This window comes from Sinohyriopsis cumingii, chromosome 5, assembly GCF_028554795.1.
Source record: "Sinohyriopsis cumingii isolate HCF-2022 chromosome 5, ASM2855479v2, whole genome shotgun sequence".
Lineage (NCBI taxonomy): Eukaryota > Metazoa > Mollusca > Bivalvia > Unionida > Unionidae > Sinohyriopsis > Sinohyriopsis cumingii.
Window position 1 is genome coordinate 21,430,886 of NC_142965.1, and position 26,457 is coordinate 21,457,342.

A 26,457-nucleotide genomic window follows, 5' to 3' on the forward strand; every position below is an offset into this window, starting at 1 on the left:
CAGCATTTCGTGATGTTGGTTTGGTCTGACCTTTTGTAATAGATCTAACAAATTCGGTAACATTTCAGATATTAAACAATTTCAACACCTCTGAATGATAGCAATTATAAATAAAATACAATATTTCACGTGCATCAGCTGACGATTGCTTCCGTGAAGTTGACGGCTTTCTCACAACACTCATCCGTATGTGTCGATACTTAGAAAAATAGCTTCTAAGTTTTATGATCGTGGTAAGATCCCCTACCATATAATACTAGGTACGCGGGTTCCCACTCCCGGCGCATTATGCGTGCATAAGTGAGTAAACAGAGATCATTTTTTTTAAATCCCAAGGTTAAAACTATACAGATTCTGGTAACTCTCTCTGAAATTCAACTACAATTTCTTTCACATATAATTTCTTGATATTGAATAAAGGTACCTTCGCATAATTTTTGGCTTTAATTTTAATAAAATTTAGTGTTTGCAGTGATTAACAAATTGAATACTGTTGACCTGTCCGAGACCACTGAAAGCCATGTTATTACTTTAGCACTGCATAAATCGATAAGTTGGTTTAAACTTATCTGTATGCTGATTGATTTTTTTTTGTAGCAATAGGTACGCCGTGGCATACGCAGAACGTTACTTTCCTAGGAGAATACCTTGGTTATACGACGTTTTCTGTTCCGGTACTGAGCAATCGATTTATGACTGTTCACACCACGGATGGGGATCATGGAGCTGCATTGAGGCTCAGGAACTTGGGGTTCGTTGTGGTGAGTTAAGCTATACATATTTAGTTTGTATTGGTTAGTTTTTTTTCATTATTAAATACTATGTAAAGTGTATTTATAACAGACTTTGTCAAAATCAAGTTCATATTGTACCTGAATAAAGATTTTCTTTTTTTAATACATTGGGAAAATAGTATGATCACTATCCGCAGAAGTAAACATATTTATTTGGGTCTGGTTGTAGAGCATTTGTATTCCCCATAAAAATACATAGCCTACCTGATGCTTGTCACATCCTTATTATAATTACAGCAACATACTTTATGTTGCAAACAACTTGGACTGTTCTAGAATGGACATTTCCATTAAGTCATAGTATTTCCAGAGAATGCTTATTGTGACCTTGGTCAAGTAGAGGGTTTTATAATCTTGTTTACCTGAAAAATTACTCATTCCTGCGATAACATATAAAGTATAAATCAGTCTTATTGTTGTGTTCAATCTTTGGTTTTGGATGAAATTATTTATTCAAGTTATTATTCACTGGAATTACAAAGTGATCTTAAATAATATTATTGTATATAAACATGAATTTGAATTATACCGAATTAAGACGAGGATATCTTGGATTATATCATAGCCATTAATTAAACGATTGTTATTTCGTCATCACATTTCATTCTACTTGAACATTAGTACATTCAAGATTACAGGCACATCAACGCATTCAACTTGATCATAGTTCTAATACAACTGTCATCTAAGTATAACCTTATTCATTAAGACTGGTGAGAACGATTTGACTATTTGGGATTTAATTCTGTAAGATCTTTTTCAATTTGCACTTTGCATTCTAGGTAAATAAATGATTTGTTCAATTTTACAAAACTGTTTGTTTTCACTCTTTTCTAGTACTCAGTTTAAGACCATAGAGTGGAGAAAGAAAATGGATGGTTCGTGTACGGGATAAGGATTTATCTAAAATATTTCAAAGAACTTTGTTTTTGAAAATTAAATCTCTTTTGTTTCGGAATTTGAATATTGGTTGGAGGATGATTTTATTGAACAATGAAAATGGTAACTGGAGTTCACCGTGCATTCTAGTGCCTAAACTAGATAATGCTTTGAGTACGTACACTGACTACATAAAAGGGGACAGTGCCAAAATATGTTAATTTCTGATTCGACGAATTGATCATTGTATTGACAAGTTAGGAATGCAAAATATGTCACCAACTTGGAACTCTTAAAAGGATTCTTGAAGATTCCTCAAACGGATGGAGCAAACAATTTTGGTATTTGCAACCCAGAATGACCCTTCTAAAGTAATGCAATTTGGTTTGTACAATTCTCCCACTACATTCCAGCGCTTAATGAACATGATAATATCTGGTATAGATGGAAGTGATGCATACATCGATGACGTCATTATAAACAGTGACAGATGGAATGATCATCCATTAAAATATCTGGAAATTCTTCGTTGGACTGTGTGAGGCAAATTTGACAATTAGTTCAAGCAAAATATTTTTGCCAAATTTGTATTACATTTTTAGGACATATTGTGGGACACAGTCATGATAAAACTGAGGCATGGGCTTTCTCTAAATTCCCTATGCCTATCATGATAAAGTACCTGAAGTGTTCTTCAGGTTTGGCAGGAATTATCATAAATTGTGCAGAACGTTTTTCATAATTGCTGAACCCCCTCAACAATTTGTTAAATAAGAAAACCATGTTTTATTTGTCTGACAAACTTCAGGAGGTGTTCACTAAAATAAAGGCTATACTTAAAAGTACACATGTTCTTTCAGCTAAATTATTCAAGCAATTGTTTATGATGAATGTTGATGCAAGCCATGTTGGGGTTGGTGGCGTAATAATTTAAGAAGGTAAAGGTCGTGTGTATAATCCAGTATGCTTTTTCCTAAAAACAAGAAATATGTAACAAAGACATTATTCCGCAGTCAAGTAGGATTGTTTAGCTTTAATTTTAGATCCAAAAACACACTGAGGTGTTTACTAACAAGCTCTTTCTCCGATTTTTGTATTCAGTGATCACAATCCCCTTACTTTCATCAAAAAATGAAACATAAAAATCAGTGCTTTTGAAGTGGAGTTTGATATTGCAAGAATACAAATATCGACATTGGTCACTTCAATGGTTGAGATAACCTGATCGCAAATGCACTTACAAGTGTATAGAGATTCTGTATTGGATTGATTTGTGTATATTTTTTTGTTAGTTATAAAACATCTTCCATTATTATGCATTATTATATTAGCATCATTTGTATGTTCTGTTAATTTGGAAAAAAACTTTATTGCATCAATCGTTATTTTCTTTCCGAAGGTTGTGTTCTATATCTATATCTTGTAACGTTTGGTACGTGACTGAATCTAAAGTATGTTTACTTTTTATTCACGACTATAAATTGTAATGATCATAATCACGATCTAAGATAGTTAATTGTTAGTACAAGGGTATCAAATTATATTGTTAGATATTAAGAGAGTAGATTACAAAGGATCTATAACTAGTTGTTGACGATCATTAATAATAATATTAATAATAATACATGTTTACGAGTTTGAGGTTTATCCATTTGTCAGATCGGTCAGGTGGGTTCTCAGAAGAATTAGACCATTTCCAATTGATTGGGTTAGGTCACATTAATAGGTGTTTTCAAATATTAGATTGAGTAATAAAATCTGTCACGCGTCGTAAAGTGCGACAATTAGTCGTAACATACTCTTGACATTCTATATAATGAGTAAATAAAGCAATCGATGCATTTCTATTTTAGATCTATTCATATTTCCTATTTTTGTTTCTTATTGAGTTTATATACCTTGTGAGGGGACCTTTGTTAAGATTATTCATTGGAATCAAAACGTGTTTATTAGACTAGAACATTCATCTGGTACTATATTGAATTATCAAACGAATTCTGCACAATGCCATTATGATATGTATATACGATGATCTGAATTTCATTCGAAACATTTGATTCTTATGGACTTGAATATAACTTTTCAGGATTATTTTGGATTCAGTTCATAATACTGGAGGTTCCTCTTACATTGTCATCTTATAACTTTGATAATTCAGTTACATCTTAGATATTACAAAACCTTTTGATTTTGTTTATTTATGTTGCTTAATTTATAAACATAGAGTTGTAACACCGGTAAATCAACTGACTACGAGTATTGGTGATATCACATTGGTGATATGTGTTCATCCACATATTGCTTCATCTCGTCACTGGCAGTATAAACATGGCCTTTGATAAACGCAACTGACACGCCAGAGTCTCCGATTCCCTCGTTTTCAGTGATTTCACACTGGTTCTTTGCAACAGCGCCTTTTAACTAGACAACAATACCTTGAATGTGCACATTAGTTGGCTGCAGTTTAGCAGGTCGAACTTCGAAAATAGCAAGCTCAAAGCTGTTATCACCAAAAACAAAACGAATGATATTCGGCGGCCTGTGTCTGGTAATCGCAGACCGTTTCATTTTATATTCGTAGCGACCGCCAACCGCCTTTATCCTCATCCTCCCAGATACAGTTCTGACAGATTCTAACGCCGTCGGTTTTGCAATCGCTGGAGCCGCTGTTTCTAACAACGCCTGAATCGCTGCAAGGAATGGAAATATTTCACTGGCGTTTTGCAATTATGTTACGCTGAGTTATATAACATTAATACATCTGGTTTGTTATTGTTTTAGCTATTATCGGATCGAGTTGTGTTTGAGTCAACCATACTATGACAAATCCAGTTAATGTTGTAGAAGAGAATCTCAGTGTGGCCCCAGATTTACTATTATAGCGCCTTTTTCTTTTCCACTGCAGTTTTTGTTTTGATTTGGCATTGTTACTTAAAGTCATAACAGGTTCAGTTATGAATTTGAAAATATTCGCACTATACGAATTTTTCACAGGCGCATCAAGGACAGTAATTCGACCACTCTCACCCTCCAACAAGAGTTTTGACAGAAACTATCATAGCATTCCAATGGCAACCAGCAGTACCAGCCGCGAATACGTATGCATGTAAGCACATATTAACAGCGGACAGTTTGAATAATTCTAGTTGTTCCGACGAAACGTAATAAATCGGGTATAATGTCATGAAGTTCTCTTGGGAAATTTACAAGCCAGTGACAACGTCTTGATAACGATCCATATACGACCCAAGATTGTGATACGCATGTGCGGTTCATTAGCTAGTGCATAGGCTGATAAATCAGCCCCACGCCTGCATTGATATTCTCTGAAGGTTTATGGGCTGATATCGATTATTCATTAAATGATGCAAATATTTACATACACTATCATATCGGTGTGCATTTTATACACTTATATTTTGCAATTAAATCCTTTTTCTGACGACTTGTAAATCCAAGTGAATAGCACTACCCTATGTCTCGTGCAGATTTTGAATTTCGCGCTAGATATGGCTGTTACCAAATACCTATACGTGCATAAACTGTACCCAGGTGTATTCCTGAAAGATCTGCATGAAGCAACGAGGCAGATTGTAATGAAAAAGTGTCATAATAATAACAATCATCCATCAGTATCAAAAAGATTTGGCGGTTTGACTTATCAGATCAGCATCTGTAGAGACAAGCATATTTCTTCCTGATGACTGTTTATCAGCAAAGAAATATTGGTTACTCCGAAGTTATCAAATAGCATGTTCTTATGGGTCAGACTGTAATCTCTCTCAATAAGATTAACGCCACGAATACATGTTTTGGTGCGGTAAGACCATTGCGGCATGCATTTCATATGTAAACTGTCCCACACTATTACCTAGACGGTGCGCATCTATAGTAAGTAAGAGAAACGACAGCGTTGAAGCGGTTCCAGATTTGAAAACACGACAACAAACCTGATTCGATAGTCAGTGAAGGGGTTAGCACAGGCATCCACAATCTTCGTGATGACAGCTCAACTTTACCAGCAACATCTCCTGTACGTCAAATTGGAGAGTACGGAATAATGTGACTGTGTGTTCAGCTCCAAAATTAACCTTGCGAACATCTCTACAAAACTCAAGTATGTGACTGAAGGTATTTGTTCCAGAAAACTTCAATAAGTTTCAAATGTGTTGTGATCGACGCTGTGCAAATCCAAGGTTAATAGTCTAGCAGGCCCTATACATCATAGGATCGGCGGCACCAGGTTTGGCATCAATACCAGCAGGTTGTGGATCCGTAAAAGAATCCAGTTCAGTTCGATGAAATTGATAGGGTATATCTTCTGAATTAATAGTTCTATCTTTGATAAATATCATTGTTGGACAATCTAATATTGTGAAATCGTTATCTATCGATTCAAAGAATCGACGTAGTCAAGAATTTATTCGATTTCCTTTCCATGGAATAACGTATGCTGTAGAACTACTCCATGACACCATAGCTGACATCCCACTTGAGCATCGGCACCGTAATTGACATCGTCGTTCTGTATGAGTTTTTACTCAATTTCTAGAAAAAAGCTTCATATGGAAGACAAAACCTATACGTGTCCTGCACTTGCAATTCTAAATTACGATCAGCGACTACAGCCAGTTATGAGTAATATTTGCTTCAATTCACCAACCCAGGCGCGGCAATGTCACATGCGTGATCAGGTCTAACTTTGAATGTTGCCATTGTGAATACAATATTGATTTTTGTCCAGTCCCCATTGTCAAATATGCAATCATTTAATCTGACAGTCACCCTAGTACTAACTTTACCAACTGCAGCCGGCATCTCTTATATTGATGATAGCGTAACCAATTTTTTGTTGGCGCTTGCGTCACTACTCCTTGTGGTAAATCTCTAATTGACTGAAACGTTAGCAATCTCACATTTTTAAATAGCCCGTGCAACAATGTTTGATGCTATGAACGACACGCACTGCATCTTGTCTAGCGATAGGTACAGGGTGCGATGATTGCGGTTTTGGTGCGACTGTGAACAATTCACGAGTATCGTCACCGAGGTTAATTCCATAATATGTCGTATAAATGAGTTTTCTCCCGTTAGCCTCTTGTAGTATACGTTCACGTGCAACTTTGATTATTTTAAATATCATGTCGATCTGTAATGTACAGTTGTATCATGAACGTTTTACCGCACAGATCTACAATGTGGCCGACTTGATCCACAAAGGTAAAACTAGTATATGTCAGGCGTAATTAAAATCAAATCATCTGATTCCACAGTTGGTGAAAACCCAAACAGTATGTAACCCTGAACAACCAAACTTGTGGAAACTCCGCTTATATAACTGCCACTGATGGCACCACATGTTACATTTATGTGTATCTTTAAAGTAATTCTGACAATGCCGGGCGCGATATGTTACCTATTTCGTAAAACTTGTTTTCATCGAGAATGTCGTTAGGCCATCCTAAACGTGATCTTGTTGACGACCGTTTAATACTAACCTGATAAAGCTATGACTCGATCGAGATGATAGATGTGAGTGGACTCATGTACACTTATAGCTATATTAGAGTCTGTGTAGGTAAACCATTATATTCTTGGTCGAATTTCTTCATTAATCGATTTTATGTTGTACAGACCGGAAGAAGTTCAACAATATCCCAGATGGCAACAGAGTGTGCTGAAAACACAAACGAGTTGCACGCGTCAACACCACCAAACGGCCGGGATCAGATATTAGGCCAGCTGTAGTTAACTTGCAACAATGCCAATGCAGTTTAGAGCATGAGCGATTCACCAACAATAACAGGTGCAGAAAAGTCAGATTAAATTCCGGTCTATATGCGAGATCGTAATCTTCGATGTAACGCTCTGGGTTTAATACCATAGGCTGTTGCATCGCAGCATATATTTCGAATAAAACGTCCTCAGAATTTATCGTCTGTGTCGTACTTTACTGCATTGATGTATTCAACAAGTTCACTCATAAATGCGCAATGTTTTTCTGTCCATTATATGACGTGAGTAAGCTTGACAAATCGATGCCGCCTCATTAATGACAAATAATTTAATTTTCAAAGTAATAAATGATAAATGTGAGAGAAATTTACAACAGTATGAAGTAAATCGAGAATAATCCTGATAAAATGAAAGGTTCTGTATAAATTTCGAAACCGCAAATATACTTGTCGGCCAAAATTCGCGACGCTGTCAAGATGGCGTTGACCGGAACTATTTCGAAAAATTTACAACAGTTTCAGAATAATATTATAGCCAAAATGATAAGCGCTTTCAGTTTTCACTGAACAGTCCAAACAAATGTAAAAGACTTTCAACAACAACACGAATATAAAGAATGACGGCAAAATAGAAATTAAACTGATTGATCCGTTATCTCAAGGATCACTGTAAGCATATGTGTGTATCTCAAGAGTCAAATAGATCATATCAATGTCTTTGTGTCGACCCTGTACAAATATTATTGCTATATTGATTTAATTTTCAGGCATCATATCATCGAACATGACAAGGTTATTTTCACTTGCACCCAAATCGCCAATGTTAGGTGCTTCCACGAACGTGGAAACGAAATCGACGGTGGACGACGAAGTCAATTCCGCCTTGTTACTCATGAATGCCTTGTCGCTTAATACCCTCTTCTAGTTCTTGAAAACCTCATATCACGATTGATCAGCAGCTTAATGCGCAATCCCATACAGCCATCGTAAAATCATATTCAGCAAGAGCTGAGATTACTAGGCTTGATATACGATTTGTTTCTAACAAAGAACTAAAAGCTGGGTGAGGTACACGTAAATCATGTTCATGTCGCATGTTACGGTCGTTGTTTATAATGCATCCACGTATATCAGTGTGCGTCGATGTGTCGACGTTGATCGAGTTCGTGACTTGAATGCAATGGAGGGTGCAGGTACCAGAGAACGAATAACTATATCAATGATCAAGTGCGATATGTAGGCAAAGATTTAGTTGGGAGATGGAGAAAGTCCAGTCAGTAAAGTCACCCATGGTGGCTATTAAAAGCAAAAATATATTGATGCACAAAATTTAGATGCAAAAGCTCGACATTATAAAATATATACTACAGTCCGCGTGGGTATTGAGAAGGTGACGATGCTGTGGAAAAGTTAGCAAGTGCGGTAAAGGTAACTCATGAGGTTGCCCGAGCACCACTAACCAGCAGGTGTTGTGGCAAATTTGCTTACTAGTACCAAGAAACGTTTTACGCTGGTGGTTTCATTTCCAGTATACAAATGAGGTTCACCAAGCTGATCTCTTACTTCTTCCACATCATCATATGTCACTGATCGACAAGTTAGGAAACAAAAAAGTCGTTTCTGTACATGCAAGTAAGCGTTAACCATTGTCAGTGCTGCAAGAAGATACTAAGAAGCTGAGCAGTTATCGTCAAATTATTCTGCAAGTTCATCCGATGCAATAAAAATAATGTATGTTGAGGAGGACAAGCATGGCCACGATTATCACAGATGGATCCTGGTAAAGACTTTATTGGATCTGTTGCTGCGCTGTTGACAAAAAACCGTTTGCCAGTTCTTGTCAGATGTATCAATATTCATCGTGACCAAGCTATTGCGGAAGTATTTAGTCGCACACTTGTGGAAAGGTTATTCAGGGATCAGTAAGCTCAGGAATTAATAATGAGATCGCGGAGTGCAGACCAATCTCCTTGCAAGGTATTAGACTCTAGAGTGAAAATCTATCTTAGACCCAAAGTGTTAGTACTTTCGAGCAGTCACTTGAATGAGTAACACGACTTCCTTTAGTCATTGCAGCAATAAATAATAAAATCAAACGTGTAATTTGTTTCAAATCAGCTGATTTGATTTTATAAATTTATGTCACGATTACTCAGAAAATGATTTCCAACAAATACTCGGAGACAATTTGTTAGGTAGCTATACGCAAATAGAGATTTAGAAGATGGGCAACGTCGTGGTACTGACCCGAGATGGTCCGTCTATTTACTAGCTCGGAACAGATTGATGCTCCAACACGTTACCGTTTCAGGTCTATTAAATAAAGAGTAGCAAAGCTTCCCAGCCAAACATTTGTGAGAGAGGAATTGCAAGTCGTTCCAGCGCGTGCGGAACTGCCATTAGGAACCTTTTTGACACCTTGACGCGTCAGCAGTAAGTTGATTCAAAATTGCATGATGCCCAAATGCAATTGGTAGTTCCATTAGGTAATATATATCGCTTGGTATCAAGAGGTGATAAACTTAATTTAGAAGATCGGTTTTCACCCATGCGGTGTTTTCGACAACGTATCAGATTTGCTATGTATGTAAATTCACGAAGCTCTGGAAGACATTCGACATAAACATTATGCCTGAGATACGTTTGCGTAATAACCCGGAAACTATATATGGCCTTTGTGATGGATTTTGTTCCAACCACAATTTTAGGTCAAAGTGCTACATACTCTTCCATTGGTTTACTGAGCCTTCGTTTTTTTACATATCAACAACCATGTTATTGGCTTTACTAAACAGCTGATGTTCTTTCGGATAATCGTTGTTGTCAACATCGTTCGCGAGTATGCTTGCAACATCAGCATAAACGTCATCAGGGTTTACATGCATCAGCAGTGAATCAGTTTTGATATAAAGTATCTTGACACGTTGCTCGTAAAACGGTTTGATCTTGTCGTTATAAAATACGTACGTGAGCAGCTTCGAGAAGTCAAAAAAGGACGAACCAAAATAAATTGGTTATTTAAGCCTGAGCTTCGCTTTTTTACTATGACCGGCAAAGTCCATCATCAAAAATTGTCTTATTCACTATCACGAACAAGGTCGAGTCGAATTCGCGTTTGAAAATTCACCAATGCTCTCCCGAATACAGAAATATTCATGAATTTAAAAAATCTTTTTCAAAGTCGTTCGTGACATTCGTAATCATCTGATTCTATGGGGAGATGCAAGCGTGCTGGTGAAATTCAAGTACTCGATGGACTTTACTTACACGCATTCACAATCACAAGTATAACTGCAGATTTCGTACGTGTAATACAAATTTCCTTTTCGTCCTAAGACTCAGAACAAACTTAGTCATTAGATAAAATTACGTCCTAAAGATTATTGATATTTTGGTACGTGATGTAAATGTTACGGGCAGCGGGATCATACCAATATATGATTGGGTTGTTTGCGCGAGCCTATCAATGATTGTCCATTGAAATGTCGTCACGAAGTAAGCGCTGTGTAAACAAATGTTGGTCAATATCGACGAGCAATTCCAACTCGATTTTTAGCTTTTCGACAACAACTCAACCCAAGCCATTGCCGGTGATGAAAATTAATGTGCAGTATCGAACTTTTACACGTCAATGGTGGTGTCACATAATGGTTTTTAAGATCAGCGAGCTACCAAACTTTCGCGTAGCCTTTAGCGAAAACGGCTATGAATATAATGACGTTAATATTTGCCTAGATTAGTGTCAAATGAATTTCGGAAATTTTGTTTCAATTCATTCATATACTCATATGGATTCACATGTTTTCATATTGCTTGTCAGTGTTTGTGGAACAATATCGATCATTGATTTTGACATTTTCAGCCGTTAGATTTATTTGCTAATTTGACCAATGTCGATTTCAGAAGCTATTTCGAATCAATGAACTGTACTTGTCCGAGCCTAAACGTCAAGTATTTTGCTTTTTTTTTAAATAGCACTTAATGCTTCCTTTGATGATGCCGCTCCTTCTTGCATTATTAGGTAACCATCAGACCTAAGCAGGTAATAAAACACTACATGGACTTTTGTTTTGTTTGGATAGATTCGTGATTGTAAATTACATGATCTATGTGCAGCTATTCTTTAAGTGCCAGTAGTCTGTGTGTGTGTGTGTGTGTGTGTGTGTGTGTGTGTTATCATTGCCACGTAACCGTCTAATTCGCAGCTCCGCTTGTGAAACTTAAATTCAGGAAGTTGTAACTGCATGAAATGTCAGCGGCAACACATGTAATATGGCGACGACATTCTAGTTCACTAATATAATCAGCAGTTTATGTAGCACGGGCAGATGTAATACGACGACAGTTTTGATTATCGTTCCGGTGACGGTGTTAGTTCATCTTTTATTGCAACATCTTGATATTAGTATACTACACTCACGTGGAAATTGTTCTGGTTGTTGTTCCGTTCCTGTATTAGCTTCCGTTCCTGTATTAGCTTCCGTCGGGATAACAACTTGATCCAGTGCAACTATGGGTCTCAATGATTCCAGTATGTCAGATTTGTTTCAACAGTTTGGTGATCGTATTCCAGACTGTAGCATGATCTTTTTCAACTGATGTGCAGTCAAAGTGCTAATATTATTGTATTTACTTATGTGTCTGTTCCGGGTGTTTATACATAGGCACATATATTTGTGCAGTCACGGGTGTTTGGCACATGTTCAGCGAGTATATGACGAAGCAAGCGATACGTATTCACAAACGGACCCAAATAGTCAGCAAAGTTAATAAGTTATTGAACTCCAATGCCATATTTAAAAAATGATCGAGCAGCTAGCTGTACCAGCAAAATGCGATAGCGAATGTGATTTACAGTTCATTTTTTCCCGACATATACCTCTACCGTTATTACACCGCACTGGCATTTAACATTTTATATATGTCAAGTTTTGACTAAATCTGCGTATGTCTGTGGCCGCTGTTTGGTTACGCTATTTTCAACAATTATTAAATTGTTCACAGTATGTGAGTTTTATGATGAAATGAATAAATGTCAGGGAGAGGAAGAGTGCAGCGATGTACACAAAACTACGTCAAACATAATTGCTTTTATCACTGAAGTTAAAATATGGTTCAAATATACGATATATAATAAAACATGTTAATTAGCATAAAACATTTGCTTGCATCTGCTGTTACAAGAGTGACCGGTTCTGTAAGGTTTACCAGTAACGATATTGTACACATCGATAATTACCCCCTCGCGCACACACACCTTATATATATATATATATATATATATATATATATATATATATATATATATATATATATATATATATATATATATATATATATACATATATATATATATATATATATATATATATATATATATATATATATATATATATATATATATATACATATATATATATATATATATATATATATATATATATATATATATATATATATATATATATATATATATATATATATATATATATATATATATACGCTGTATCATTGATATGCCACGAGATGTATAAATTGTTCTTTGTACTGAAACTGAGATTGCCGAGTTTCCTTTTACTGAACAGTTTATACAGCGAGTGGTTTATGAAATGTACAGCGCACATACGATTCATATGTTTTATTTATATCACATACAAGTACGCATAATCGCATGTCCAGAGCAGTTAAGATTGATTACACGCAACTGTGTTTTAAGGAAATGAATGAACTCTTCATAACCCTGTCAAGTGTGTCCGATACAAAACCCAGTTCTTAACCTTTTGCGAATAATCACAATGTCCTTTGCAAAAGTTCCTTCTTTTATTTTTGAACTTCTATTGTCATGTCCATTCATTAGCTAAATATAAGACACGTATGATTTAAACAAGGAAAAATGCTTATTTCATTGAAGAAAGTAGGGCAATACGACCACAGGCTAGATACTAATTGAATGTTGTACGCGTAGGATTTCACATAACGGCAAGTATATACAAACGAGTTGGAATTATAAATTAAGCGAAATGAGGAAACATTAAAAGGTAATTCAAACATTTCAACATATTTCAAGTTCATGTAAGTCATTATTATGATTTAGTTAACATTGCTACCAACCATACAATTGTTGACATCATCCATTTCTGACTTTGTAATTTTTATTGCTTTGCACGACTACATTCGACTTTATTTATCGTCACGTGACACTCGCTTTTGTTCTTACGCATTTCCGCTGGTATCGTTCTGCGAAGGGAGAGAGAGAGAGACATATATACATACAGACAGACAGACATAGACAGATACAGAGAGAAAAAGACAGAGAGACTAGCAAAATATGACGACAGATCTTACCAGATAGAGAGAGAGATCTGGGGTAGGAGAAACTCACCATACATACATTTATTCATATATATATATATATATATATATATATATATATATATATATATATATATATATATATATATATATATATATATATATATACATATATATATATATATATATATATACATATATATACATATATATATACATATACATATATATATATATATATATATATATATATATATATATATATATATACATATATATACATATATATATATACATATATATACATATATATATACATATATATATATATATATATATATATATATATATATATATATATATATATATATATATATATATATACATACATATACATACATATACATACATATATATATATACATATACATATATATATATATATATATATATATATATATATATATATATATATACATACATATACATACATATACATACATATATATATATACATATACATATATATATATATATATATATATATATATATATATATATATATATATATATATATATATATATATATATCTGTGTGTGTGTGACTGGGTGTGTCTGGGTGTTCGTCTGTGTGTGTTTAAACATATGCAAGTGTTACATGTAACATTTGATATAGGCAGTTCTGTGGAACCGATAAATTTATTTCTTTAGACATTATATTTCGGTTAGAAAGTTGATACTCGATAGATTGTTAGGACTTAGCAAAACAGATAGCAAAACACTGAAAATGGACAAATCTGAAAAAATCTAACTTGAAGAAACAAAAACGGAAAATGCACATCAGTGGTAAATCTGATTCTGTGTAAAGGTTAAGTTATTGAACTGTGATTCTGATACAATAATGCTCATTCATCTTTTGAAGAGATGTTCTTTTTCCATATAAATTTATGTCTAGTGATGTGAAGCCCAATAATTAGCCATATAGGTTGTGAGCATACATTGATTCCTGAAAATGGTGTTAACGACTGTGTGGTCTTTAACAAACTAGAAGAATAAGAAGAACCAACACATTCAGTAAAATTCAACAAATAATATTTTTGCGCAAAATACAAAGTGAACATTTTAAAGGAACTTACAATAATTTGAATTAAATAGGAAATCATCCTGAAAGTTGTCTCTCACCTGTATCAAAGTATACAGTGTTCCGAATTAACTCCAGTTTGTAATATGTCGATGTGCCAATAGTATTGTTGTATCAGAATCATACAGAATAATTTGATCAAATTCACATACTGAAACAGTGTTTTAATCAAAACAGTAAATGAGCACTTTGTAATTAAAAACACAAATTAAATTTTAAAAAATTTCTCCTCTCAAGTTAAATATGAACACACGAGTAACGAATATTAAAAGACGCAATTGACATTTATTATGTAAATAACTTTATAAACATCCCCAATAGACATATGACGCAATAACCTTCATTGACAAACTCCATCATCTTAATGGAAAGTCGCCCGAAATTCTTTTCCAAGTCATAATCTCGAAGTTGGGTCTTAAACTCAAATCCTAGTTAAAGAACCTATTTATAGCTTGCTAACAAGTCAACATGATATAATTCAGGTAGATATATACCGTCAATAACAAGCGGACAAAACAAAACAAAAAAAGCACCTTCCTCATAATGAAAACCAAAGCTTTAGACATTACACTTCTTTAAATATAAGTCAAATATACATATTATGAAAATTACGCAGATAGTTGACTTATGAACGATACAAAATATATACGAATAAAACAATATAGTACTTTAACGTATATGAAAATTCATCGCCAATCATATTATCTTTATCCTTTATGTGAATAATGTCAATGTTGTATATGCTTTACATCAAATTCCATCTCAACATTCGCTGATTTTTGCTTTCCATTTTATTATGAAAATAGTGGGATGTGATCAATAAATTTAATAAGCGGAGAAAGAGCGGAGCTAAAATATACTTAAAAGTGTTCCAAAACCAATATCAAAGAGAAATAATTATTTTCGATTTTGGAATACTTTCTCTGGCGCTTCATTAATTGTTAGAAATAAACAGCACACTAGATGATCCATACCACTTTTGTCTTCTTGAATCAACACTCAACCGGCCCCTACATCACAACAGCCATTTTAAGTGATTGATATTTGGAGCTGAAAGAACTGGTGTACTTTTAATAATGGGGTTTAATTTATCAATCGCCTCCTGACTTTCTTAGGCCTATGAATCATGGATTTCTCACACAGCAAATTGGAAAGGGGTTAAACAATTATAAACAAATTAGAGTAAATATTTCCAATAATATCCAGCCACACCTAAATATTGCATTAGTTGATTTCTACAGACAGGCGCCGATAATTCAAACATAGCCCTGGCCTAACCTTCTACCGGTTTAACCAAACCGCGGCCCACAATATCTCCCTACAATGAGTTTTACCTAAATTAATCGCCAGATTTGCATCACTGAATCCATCAAAGAATTTCCGAATGCTTTGCATGTAATCTTTCCTTTTGTCGTTGCAGATGATAGCGTAATCCATACATGCGTTACAACTATCTGTATCAAATTTTATGATTTTGGTTAAACGTTGGAATGTTGAGGGAGACGTTTTCATATTAAACGGCATCTTTTTATATTGATAACGTGCAGCTTGAGTTGCAAATGCCGAAACATCTTTTGTAATTTCTGAGTGGAATTTGCCAGTATCTTTTGAAAAAGATGGTCACATATTTTTTCATTTCCAATTTTGTCAATGTAGTCATCGATTCTTGACATTTGTTTTGGTCGCTCTGTTCACTTGGTTGAATTATTCTTCAGCAAATACTGCATTTTGAGAGAATTCATCCTAATAAGAGACTGTTTCACATGTGTAGAATATACAATATCAACCTCATGGCAGATTTTATTTGCTCGTGTTAAAACACCGGGAACAAGTGCTCATATTCCCATAATAATTCTTTTAGTTAACTCTTGCATTGTGGCTGTATATGTGAACGTTTTGCTTTCAGATTGTTTAATATTAATGAATTTCGAAGAATGGTTATATTAAGTTCACTACGGTCTGATTGTATGCCATCGTTAATATTTTCAGTACGTGATACAGGTGATGCAAGTATAACTAAACTGATTGAATAATTGACAGGATTATTAATTCTGTCAACATAGTTCTTTAACATATTTCATGGTAAAGTTTTTCTGTTTCCTCCTGTCAGGTGTGTTAATTATATAATTTAAGTCACTATTCTTTCAATTGTATAATCGCCATAGAATTTATCCCGTAGAGGATTTTGATGTATGAGCATGAGAGCCAGATGTATATCACCAATATGAAAACTCCTTCCAGATGTATATAAACAGGATGAAAACTCCTTCCAGGTGTATATCACCAGGATGAAAACTCCTTCCAGATGTATATCACCAGGATGAAAACTCCTTCCAGGTGTATATCACCAGGATGAAAACTTCTTCCAGATGTATATAACCAGGATGAAAACTCCTTCCAGGTGTATATCACCAGGATGAAAACTCCTTCCAGGTGTATATCACCAGGATGAAAACTCCTTCCAGGTGTATATCACCAGGATGAAAACTCCTTCCAGGTGTATATCACCAGGATGAAAACTGCTTCCAGGTGTATATCATCAGGATGAAAACTCCTTCCAGATGTATATCACCAGTATGAAAACTCCTTCCCATTGTACTCCTGTCATATATTAATTTTAGTTTGGACTGAGTATAGTGAATAATAGTTATTGCAGCTACACAATTATTTGGGAAACTATACTTGAAATCAGAAATATACTCAAGAAGATTAATTACGGAATGATCGTGTAAAAGAAGTGTCTCTTTTAATAACATCAATGGTACACGTATATATGTCTAAAACTACTTCAAAAGGATTAAAGCCTGATGAATCTTGAACTGATTCCCTAATATTAAATAACAACAAATGAACACCTTCATCCATATCTACTCATGTACCAATGCAACATGACCGAAAATTTTGTTTACATTTCTAAACCCCCTTGACTTTCAGGGTGATAGGGAAAAGATTTCAACTGTTGGTTACCTAAACGTGCATAATCTGTTGAAACATTTGAGGCATACACTTTTGCCACTGCCAAGACTAGAATGAATTCGGAAAGCCAAATTTTTTAAAATTGTATCAGAGCTTTTGCTATAGTTTTAGTTGTAATCTTCCTCAATGAATTTGACTCTGGAAATATTGTGAAAGCACTCTTTATGGTCAACAAGTATTGGTTGCCTGGCTTGGTACTACCTAAGGAACAGACACAGTTAAAAATTATTATGCTAAATGGTTCGTCAAATGCAGGAAAACATTGCAAACGAATCATTGGAATCTTAAGAATCGGTTTTCCTACTATTTGACAAATATGACAAAATATACAGTATTTAGAAACATTATTTTTAATTTTCGGCCAAACATTGATTCACGTTCATGTGGTAAGTCTTATTGAGTTCCTAATAATCAGCCAAAAGAGTTTCGTGAGCTCGTGCATATGATTTAGGAACAATAAAGTGATAGCTCAGTGACCACTCAGTGTTCAATGGGTATCTCAGGTGATCTCCGTTGTGTCCTGGGGGCCGGATATTTCATAAAATAACAAACTGGTACATGTTTCGCTAAATATCTCTGAAGAAACCCAGTAGATTTCAGGAGCGTATTCCTGTTCGACAAATAGTGACTGTCTGTTATCATCCTGATTAGAATAAGGACGATGAGTAGATAAAGAGTATGACTGCTATCAATTTTTGATTAATACCATGAGTAAAAGTGACCTCATCAAAAGACTGACCAATAAAAGTGTCAGAAAAGGGAATAATTTCTCATTAACTTTGTTCTCAAGAGCTCTTTTTGGCCCACAATCAGGGTATACATACGAGATTTTAATTTTAATGAGATCAACAGATTGATAAAAAAACAAGACTTGCTAGTTACAAGTTATCTCCGGCTACGTCATTACAGTTTAATAAATGAGTTACCTCAGTGGGTAAAGAAGTCATTGATCTAATGGACACGGGTCCTGAGACTATGCCTGATGACATATTTACACAATGGAGACACATTTTAACGAAGCCACATTCTACTAACTGAAAAAGAACACTTTTATTTGAAGATGACTTCTTTGATAAATGTAAAGTACCTGATAACAAATGGGAAGCTTCATATTGCAATAGGGATAGGCTTGGAAGAATTGCTAAAACATTGCATAGAATTCGCTATAAGTATATTAGATAGGGGATTGTTTGACCCAATACATGTATTGATTTCAATACAAGACCAGACCATGACCTTGACCTCTTAGAAATAAGAATATTTCGAATAGCTCTGTATTTAATCTCTTGTTTTATTTCAACTTTTAGCAATTAGAAATAGCATGCCCATTCTTTTTACATTAAGCGCACGTAGGGAGAGATAAGGACTTCTGATCAGTCTTATCAAATGTTTGATTCCTAAATGGTTTTCCAGACTTGATTTGATACCAAAATAGTTTGTACCTAAAAGCTTTTAAGGGTAAGACCTATTGACAAAATTAACTTTGTGAGTCTAAAAATGGCCATCACCTATTCAAACAGCATTTTTCCAAGTTTCTACCTTTTGCTCATCACGATAGGTCTTGACATTATTATGGATACAACTAATGAAAACTTTAACTAATATGAGTTGTCTGAGGTTATCGTTATCTTGATCAAACTTATTAGCCGGACACCACCTATCAATGACGTAGTTATGTCCAGTTTTTTGTCTACAGTTCTTAAAACTTTGCCGATATGCTTCAGGTTCCAACTGATATCCATTCACGATACATTACACAAGAGCATCATAATTAGCACTTTGTTCCAACGGCTGTGAACATTTGAGCTTTTGCACATAAGTACACTTTGTGATAACGAATTCAAAGTTCCAGCAATTTTGTTAAAATGAGAAAAATGTTGATCCTCTTTTTATTGAAAACGGGGTACTAATCTAATATTTCTAGTAACATCAAAACTTGAACGTCTGTATAAATGGGCGCAATATTGATTTTCACCTGCCACTTTTAAACATTAAACTGCATTTTTCTTTCTTCTTTCTGCATCTGCCTATCCTCTATTTCTCTGCATCTGTCTTTTCTTCTATTTTTCATATCTTTGAATCCGAGTTTATCTCACTGTTCTGTTTCTCTTTGCATCTCCTTCTCTTCTTTATATCACCCTCTCTCTTGATTTCCATCGCGTTTTCTTCTGTAACTTCTCCATTTCTTCATTCTTAATTTGAACTTCCATCATTTCTTTCCTGAAGCTAAGGTTTCGAGAATTCCAATTGCATCTTGTTTTTTTTTTTGTTTTTTTTTTTAAAATATAATTATTTTAATTACCAAAATTCTTTGCCACCAATTACTGAGCCAAAATATGTTTTATATCTGCCGTCATTTAAACAAGTTTGCTTAGAAAGAACATTCTATCTGGCAAACTCGAACACCTTCCTTTTTTCCAAGGGCTCTTACCCTTCCTGGGTAGAATTAAAAACGGAGGTCTCCAATTTTTGACAAAATTGTAAAACCTTGCTGGTTTTACTAAAGATTTCTCAAATAAATGAAATTAAAATCTTTACCAGGCACTAAGAAAATTCCAATGCTAAGTGAATTTAAATTTCAAATTCAATTTTAATTTGTCTGAAATATTTTAAACTTCTTCATATACCGGATGAGCCACCAATTGCTTCTGTTACGTATGTATGGTCTGAAACTAAGTAACATATAAAGCAAAACGAACAAGTTCAGTAAATTAAACAAATACTCTGTTTACGTAGAATACAAAGTGAATATTTAGAATTATCTTAGATTATTGTGAATTAAATTGAGAATAATCATAAAGGTTCTATCAAATAACGATAAGTATAAAGTGTTTTGAACTAATTACAGTATATACTATGCTGATGTTCCAAAAATCTAGGATGAGCTGTGTTCCAATAGTCATGATGTAACACAGTGAATAATCCAAAGTGTTTTTGAATGAATTCACAATAATCACAAAATAGTTTCCGACCAAACAGTCAATGGACATCTGTAATTCCAATAAATAATTTATCATTTATATAAATGGTTCCGCTCACATCAAATATGGACACAAGAGTAAGCAATTCATGACTGAATAATATTTAATTTTGCCAACCGTATATACACTCCCATTTGACCATTGTCGCATTAACCTTCTGTGACAAAACGACATCATCGCAATGGAAAATCACCCCAAACTGTAAACAATTTCATTTCTAAGGTCGTCCGCTCAAAGCCAAGTAACCACCCAATTATCTATTTATAGCTTACAAAGAAGACAAACATGAGAGAAGTCACACAAACCTCTACCCTCAATTACAGACTAAAGTCAAGCACACACTACAAATTGAATATAAATGACCATATTATATATTCGATTCGATTGTAGTGTTTGTTTCTTTTGCCATTCTACACCATGACATATTGTACATAGTATCTACATTATTTCATAAGAGTAACAAATTTTGTTGTGAAGTATTTCTTGCTGCAATCATAGCCCGGATGTAGCTTCTTCTCATTACCTTCAAACTCGCACTATTAGGTATTCTGAACATTTGTTTGTCTGATCCAGACCTCGCGCACAGCTTTCTTGCAAGATCTTCAGTATGTGTGCGAAAATATTCTACACGTAGGATTGTAATACCCATAACGAGGCTTACTATGAAACGGTACATTCACTAAGTTATTGACATGTTAGTCAACCTTTAAAATACGGACTTAAATGACATATGAAATAAACAATGTTTCATAGTTTTGCATATGTTTCATACATACCACCTACAATATGGATACGCACTATAGTTTTTGGATTCTGATCAAGAATATTGAAAATAGACCGATTATCATACTAACTCATTTAGTACATAAAAGTGTTGATAACCTTTACTGACATAGAAAATAACGAAAACTAGTGAAAACACAGATATCGGGAGCAATTATTTATACCAATCTTAACCATGCTATCGTTTATTTAGATTTATCGGAGTCACGTCACGTCACGTCATGCTTACATTTTTTGCTTATGCATTAATAGTGCGGATAAACTGAAGAAACCAAAAGAAAGAAAGGAAGAATTTTTGTTGTTTTGGTGTTGAACTTTTTTTCTCAGCGCAAGATAGGTTACACATGGTGGCCAGTAACTGGTGGAGGAAGAACCCTAGAAATCCTCAGTTAGAACCACCGAAGTACGGGCAGTTCCTGGCACCTTTCTCACATACCGACATTCCAAAACTCGAATCCACTCGGAGAGCCGTGAGATGGCAGTGATAAGTAAGCGAGCACTTTAGAGTGCTCGGCTACCAGGATACCCAAGAAAGGAAGACAAAACGACCACCAGTATAATAAGTTATGCAGATATTGACCATATTTTATATTGGCTTAGATCTCTCAGAGTCATTAGAGGGTATGGTTGAACGAGATTATAAGTTCCGTTTGGTAGTTATTTGTGGAGAAACCATTTACACATTCATGAAAACTTCGGTGTTATTCTTTAATGCACTTGTCAATTTTAAGCAAGTGATGCTGATAATATCTTCCTTTTCTCTATGGTTTTGGTTCAAGACATACGATTATATATAAGTAAGATCAACTTGAAAATAAGATAAATTGTGCGCCCTTGTTTAGCATTAACATGTGTTTGTTCTGACTTATGTGACAATTGAGAAATAAGAAGATTAATAGAAGCTTTCATAAGCTTCGACGTAGGACATGAACATTTCTTTGGTTACAATGAAGAATTATTTCTTCAACTTTAATGAGGAATAATAAGGGCCGAAGTTAAAACGGTATATTAAAAATGCTGATGAAACCATAAAACTTAAGTTTCCGCTGTTTGATGAGTCTAAACTTCCAATGACGCTGAAACACATAGGATTCTGAGAACGGTCGTAGAGTTCTTTCAGATAATTCTCTATAGAATGCATAATGTTTATGTTGTGAACAGGTAGCAAACTAAGTCCACTTCTATCCCTAAGATTAAACGCAATACATACGACCCTCCCACCATAAAACCCACAAACATAATAGTCATTAATTCAACTTTGAAGTATAATTTATTTAATGAGAAGATGAATGCAAGCACAAAAACACAACAACCAGACTATCTGTAAGCGAGGCTAGGTAAATGGGTGCAAAATGTTTCGTATAGTTACAAATTTAAGAATAGTTACTGCGCATTTTGAGATGTAAATGTGTTGTAAGTATTGTTTATCTTGATTGTTGTAAAATAAAGTGATTATAAAATCAAGGAGTTTTCCAAGTTTGCGAACACTATGAGTAGGAAGTCACGTGATCAAAGAGGGCAGTCACGTCATGAAAACTCAGTCGAATCTTTTATATTCATTTGGTGTCGACTACGAAAATTGCACCGGAATTATAATCAAGTCACGAGTAGCTGAACCAAAATGCTGACCCCGAGAGTGGACAATATTTCACCAAATCGTAAAGACGGATTATTTTTCTCACCTTCCTGAACGAAAAAGTAGGATCGAAGTCAACATGGTGTAACACCAATATGACTGCAACTTCAAAACATTAAAACATCCATTGACAATTTTCTCATCTCAAGACAGAGTATACAATGATTACATGTTTAGCGTATTTACAATTAAATTATATTAGGTGTATAACTGTAGTGATGTTTAAGCATTCAAATAACGGTCGCCGAATTGCGTAAAAGTTCACTTCGATTCTACCTTTCTCTTTAATTCATACAACTAAACTAAATATTCTGAGAACCGAAGCTGATGTAACGATAACCTGGTTTAAACATTTCTTTTACGACCACATAACTAGTTATATAACTAATGTTTTTAATGTTACAGTTATATATATACTACTCAATTATAATTACCTTGGGAGAACTACTACTACCTCGAAAATCCAGCCCTCCCATATACTAATTTTCGTTAAAAGGAGCTAAAATTTGTATGCCGACTTAGAAGGCGGTCCGTCAGAGTAATCTCACCTTAGGATTAAGTTTTGGTGGCAAAACCCATGAGCCTGTCAGTTACCAATTCCGCTCCTGCCAGCAAGTACGTTCTCGTCTTGAGAGACCTCGAAAAAGACAGAATCTATTTGGAAGATATACCATTACAAGTTGGAGAAATATTTCACTTTTTTCCCTTTACAATTTTCTAATACTTTGTCGTCGCCACACATTTAGATACTTCTCCTATGCGACTTCACAGTAAGTTCGGTCTATACTTATTTTATGTACGTGCATGTCTTTAGTGCTTACAGAAAACTCCAAAGATATGTATAATTCCATTGCGATCTGGTACATAACGGTGAGCTTCTGTTCCAAGACAGTCGCCAAGTTTCATTGACTTTACTTGTAAAGGCTGTATGTGGGCATATTTGCCTACATGTAAAATTGGTTCAAAATGGTTATTGTCGCGCTAACTTCGTAAGTATCTCTAACTTTGCCTAGGTTCTTTTTCTGTACAGGTTTTTGTGTGTACTCTCTTGGATACAATTCTGTATTGCTTCCGCTCTAGTCGGAAAAATATAGGTACGCTTTCTATAAACGGTTCACTAAGTCGAATCTGTTCTTGTATACTATTGTAGGCGACGTTGCTCGATGTGTATCTGCACAAGCATTACTCATATTTAAAGTGAACTTGGTAGGCGACGTTTGCTCGATGTGTATCTGCACAAGCATTACTCATATTTAAAGTGAACTTGGTCACTTGCACGGGTAGCTTTAGCGATTTCACGAAATAGCCTTGACATTCAATATTTGTATGTGCTTGTATGTATTTAAACGCTTAAGAAACTTCTTATATATGTATAATTCCGTTATCACTGGTACATGTAAATGAATTTTCATTACCACGGCATACTTTTGACATGGAACGCTATGCTTCAATGATTTTACCAGTACATGCCGTCCTTGACATTCCCAAGTTTGTATTGTAATTAAGATTGTCTGCTATCACTATTTTTCAGGTTACTATCATTTGGTATAGCTCTTCGCCCACTCAGTATTCGAACAACACAGGTTGAGACCCACAGTTTAATGCTTCTCCTCCCTACAGGTGGTATTGTTATTATATTTTACATGTATGCTTCATTGCTTTTTAGACTGTCTGTTATAAATTTCCGGGTCAAGATTTTAAGATTTATCTCTGCACTTATATTGGTTCAAAAGATGGGTGGAGAGCTGCACGGTTTTATATGGTCTGCTTTATTTGCCTTGCAGATTAGAACTATGGGTAAAGCGCAGATACGCACAGCTAAGGAAGAATATGTCACAGGTATGCTTGCTGATCTTTCCTCAGTGTGAGAATATCTGGCGGAGAAGGGAGATAATTCAACTCTTACCTTAGAGCCACAAAGCGTCGGTAATTGACAGTCTTGTCACCCAGGTCACCAGGACTCAGCATTATTGGCGACTCCAATCGACCTGGTCCAGTAAGGGTTCGACTCTGTTTCTGTTGCAGAACAGCGAGGGAAGAGCTAAGCATGCAGCCTTGTCGCTCAGCAGACATACGGATTGGTTACGTGGATCAAACATCCCGTGACCATCTCAACCTGATGCTCCTGTCGACATCCTCCCCACACAGATGGCCAATACCCGTTTCAAACGACCACTAGGCTATATACTAGCTGTCATGAGGGGCCAAAGCAACACATATTACTGGCTCAATCACGAAACAGCTCGGCCTAAAGTATGTTGAATCCAACTTATGCACACATGTACAAGGACCAGGTTAATCCATATACCGTCTTGAGACTCTCATTCAGCACGATGCCAAAAATAATTCCTCACGCTTCAACAGATGTCTGCCACGAGAAGAGATTTCTTACTCAGCGACCGTCTCAGTGTCACGGTTTCTGGGCGTTATACGAGTTTAGTGAGCGGCACACAAAGTCATTCTTCGCCAGCTGTCTCAATCATTAGAGGAGACCGTAGCGTTACCTCATGCAACCAAGATGTTGCTTGTTCTCAAGTGATGTCATCCTTTCTAGACTATCCGATGTCACGGGATATTTCGACCTTGCGAGCCTCCATTAACGAAGTTTTCCACCTTTGACCCGCGGAGTTCTGCCCTCCTCCTCCCACTCCATCATCAGTCTTAACAAGAGCTCCAGCATCGACTGTGCTTATGACGAAAAGGAAGAGTGGAACGTCAATTACTTCCACAGTCTGCGAAAATTTCACACAGTCTGACCTGCTTTCTTCATTCGTTTGTCGGCGGTTCAATCTTTGCCATAAACCAGTCGAAACCCCAGAAGTGGACAGTGATACTGCCGCTTTAAGCATGGCAAAGCCACAGTCCATACGTATGGATCGGATGTCTTTTGACAGCACTCGGCACTCAGTGCGCAATGTCGTTGCCGTGGCTTCGATGTTGGACTTCGTGGTTATGGCTGTCTTCCAACAGGTGAACGTAGCTTATCTTCTCACACTACAAATACCTCAAAGCATGCATTGGAGTTTGTCTCAAGAGTGGCCCATGAACTGAATAGAGCTGCTCAACACAGTTTGGCCAATGCCAGAACTATTTGTAACTGGTGGAACGCGTCTCTGTGCTTTCTGCCTGAACTTTCTTGTAGGAACATCATAAGGCCAAGCTATGATGTCAGCCTTTATCGTCTAACCTTCTATTTAACAGCTAGGTTGAAGAATTCGTA

At 35.3% G+C, this 26,457-nt stretch overlaps 1 protein-coding gene across 1 annotated transcript in view; it reads left to right on the forward strand.

Moving 5' to 3' along the window:
• Positions 1–26,457, forward strand: part of LOC149798759 (neurotrypsin-like) — a 77,298-nt gene that overhangs the window by 34,901 nt on the left and 15,940 nt on the right. Inside the window, exon 4 of the mRNA XM_089957288.1 lies at positions 598–761. Within this exon, the coding sequence (XP_089813414.1) occupies positions 598–761 (164 nt within the window). The remainder of the gene's footprint in view (positions 1–597; positions 762–26,457) is intronic.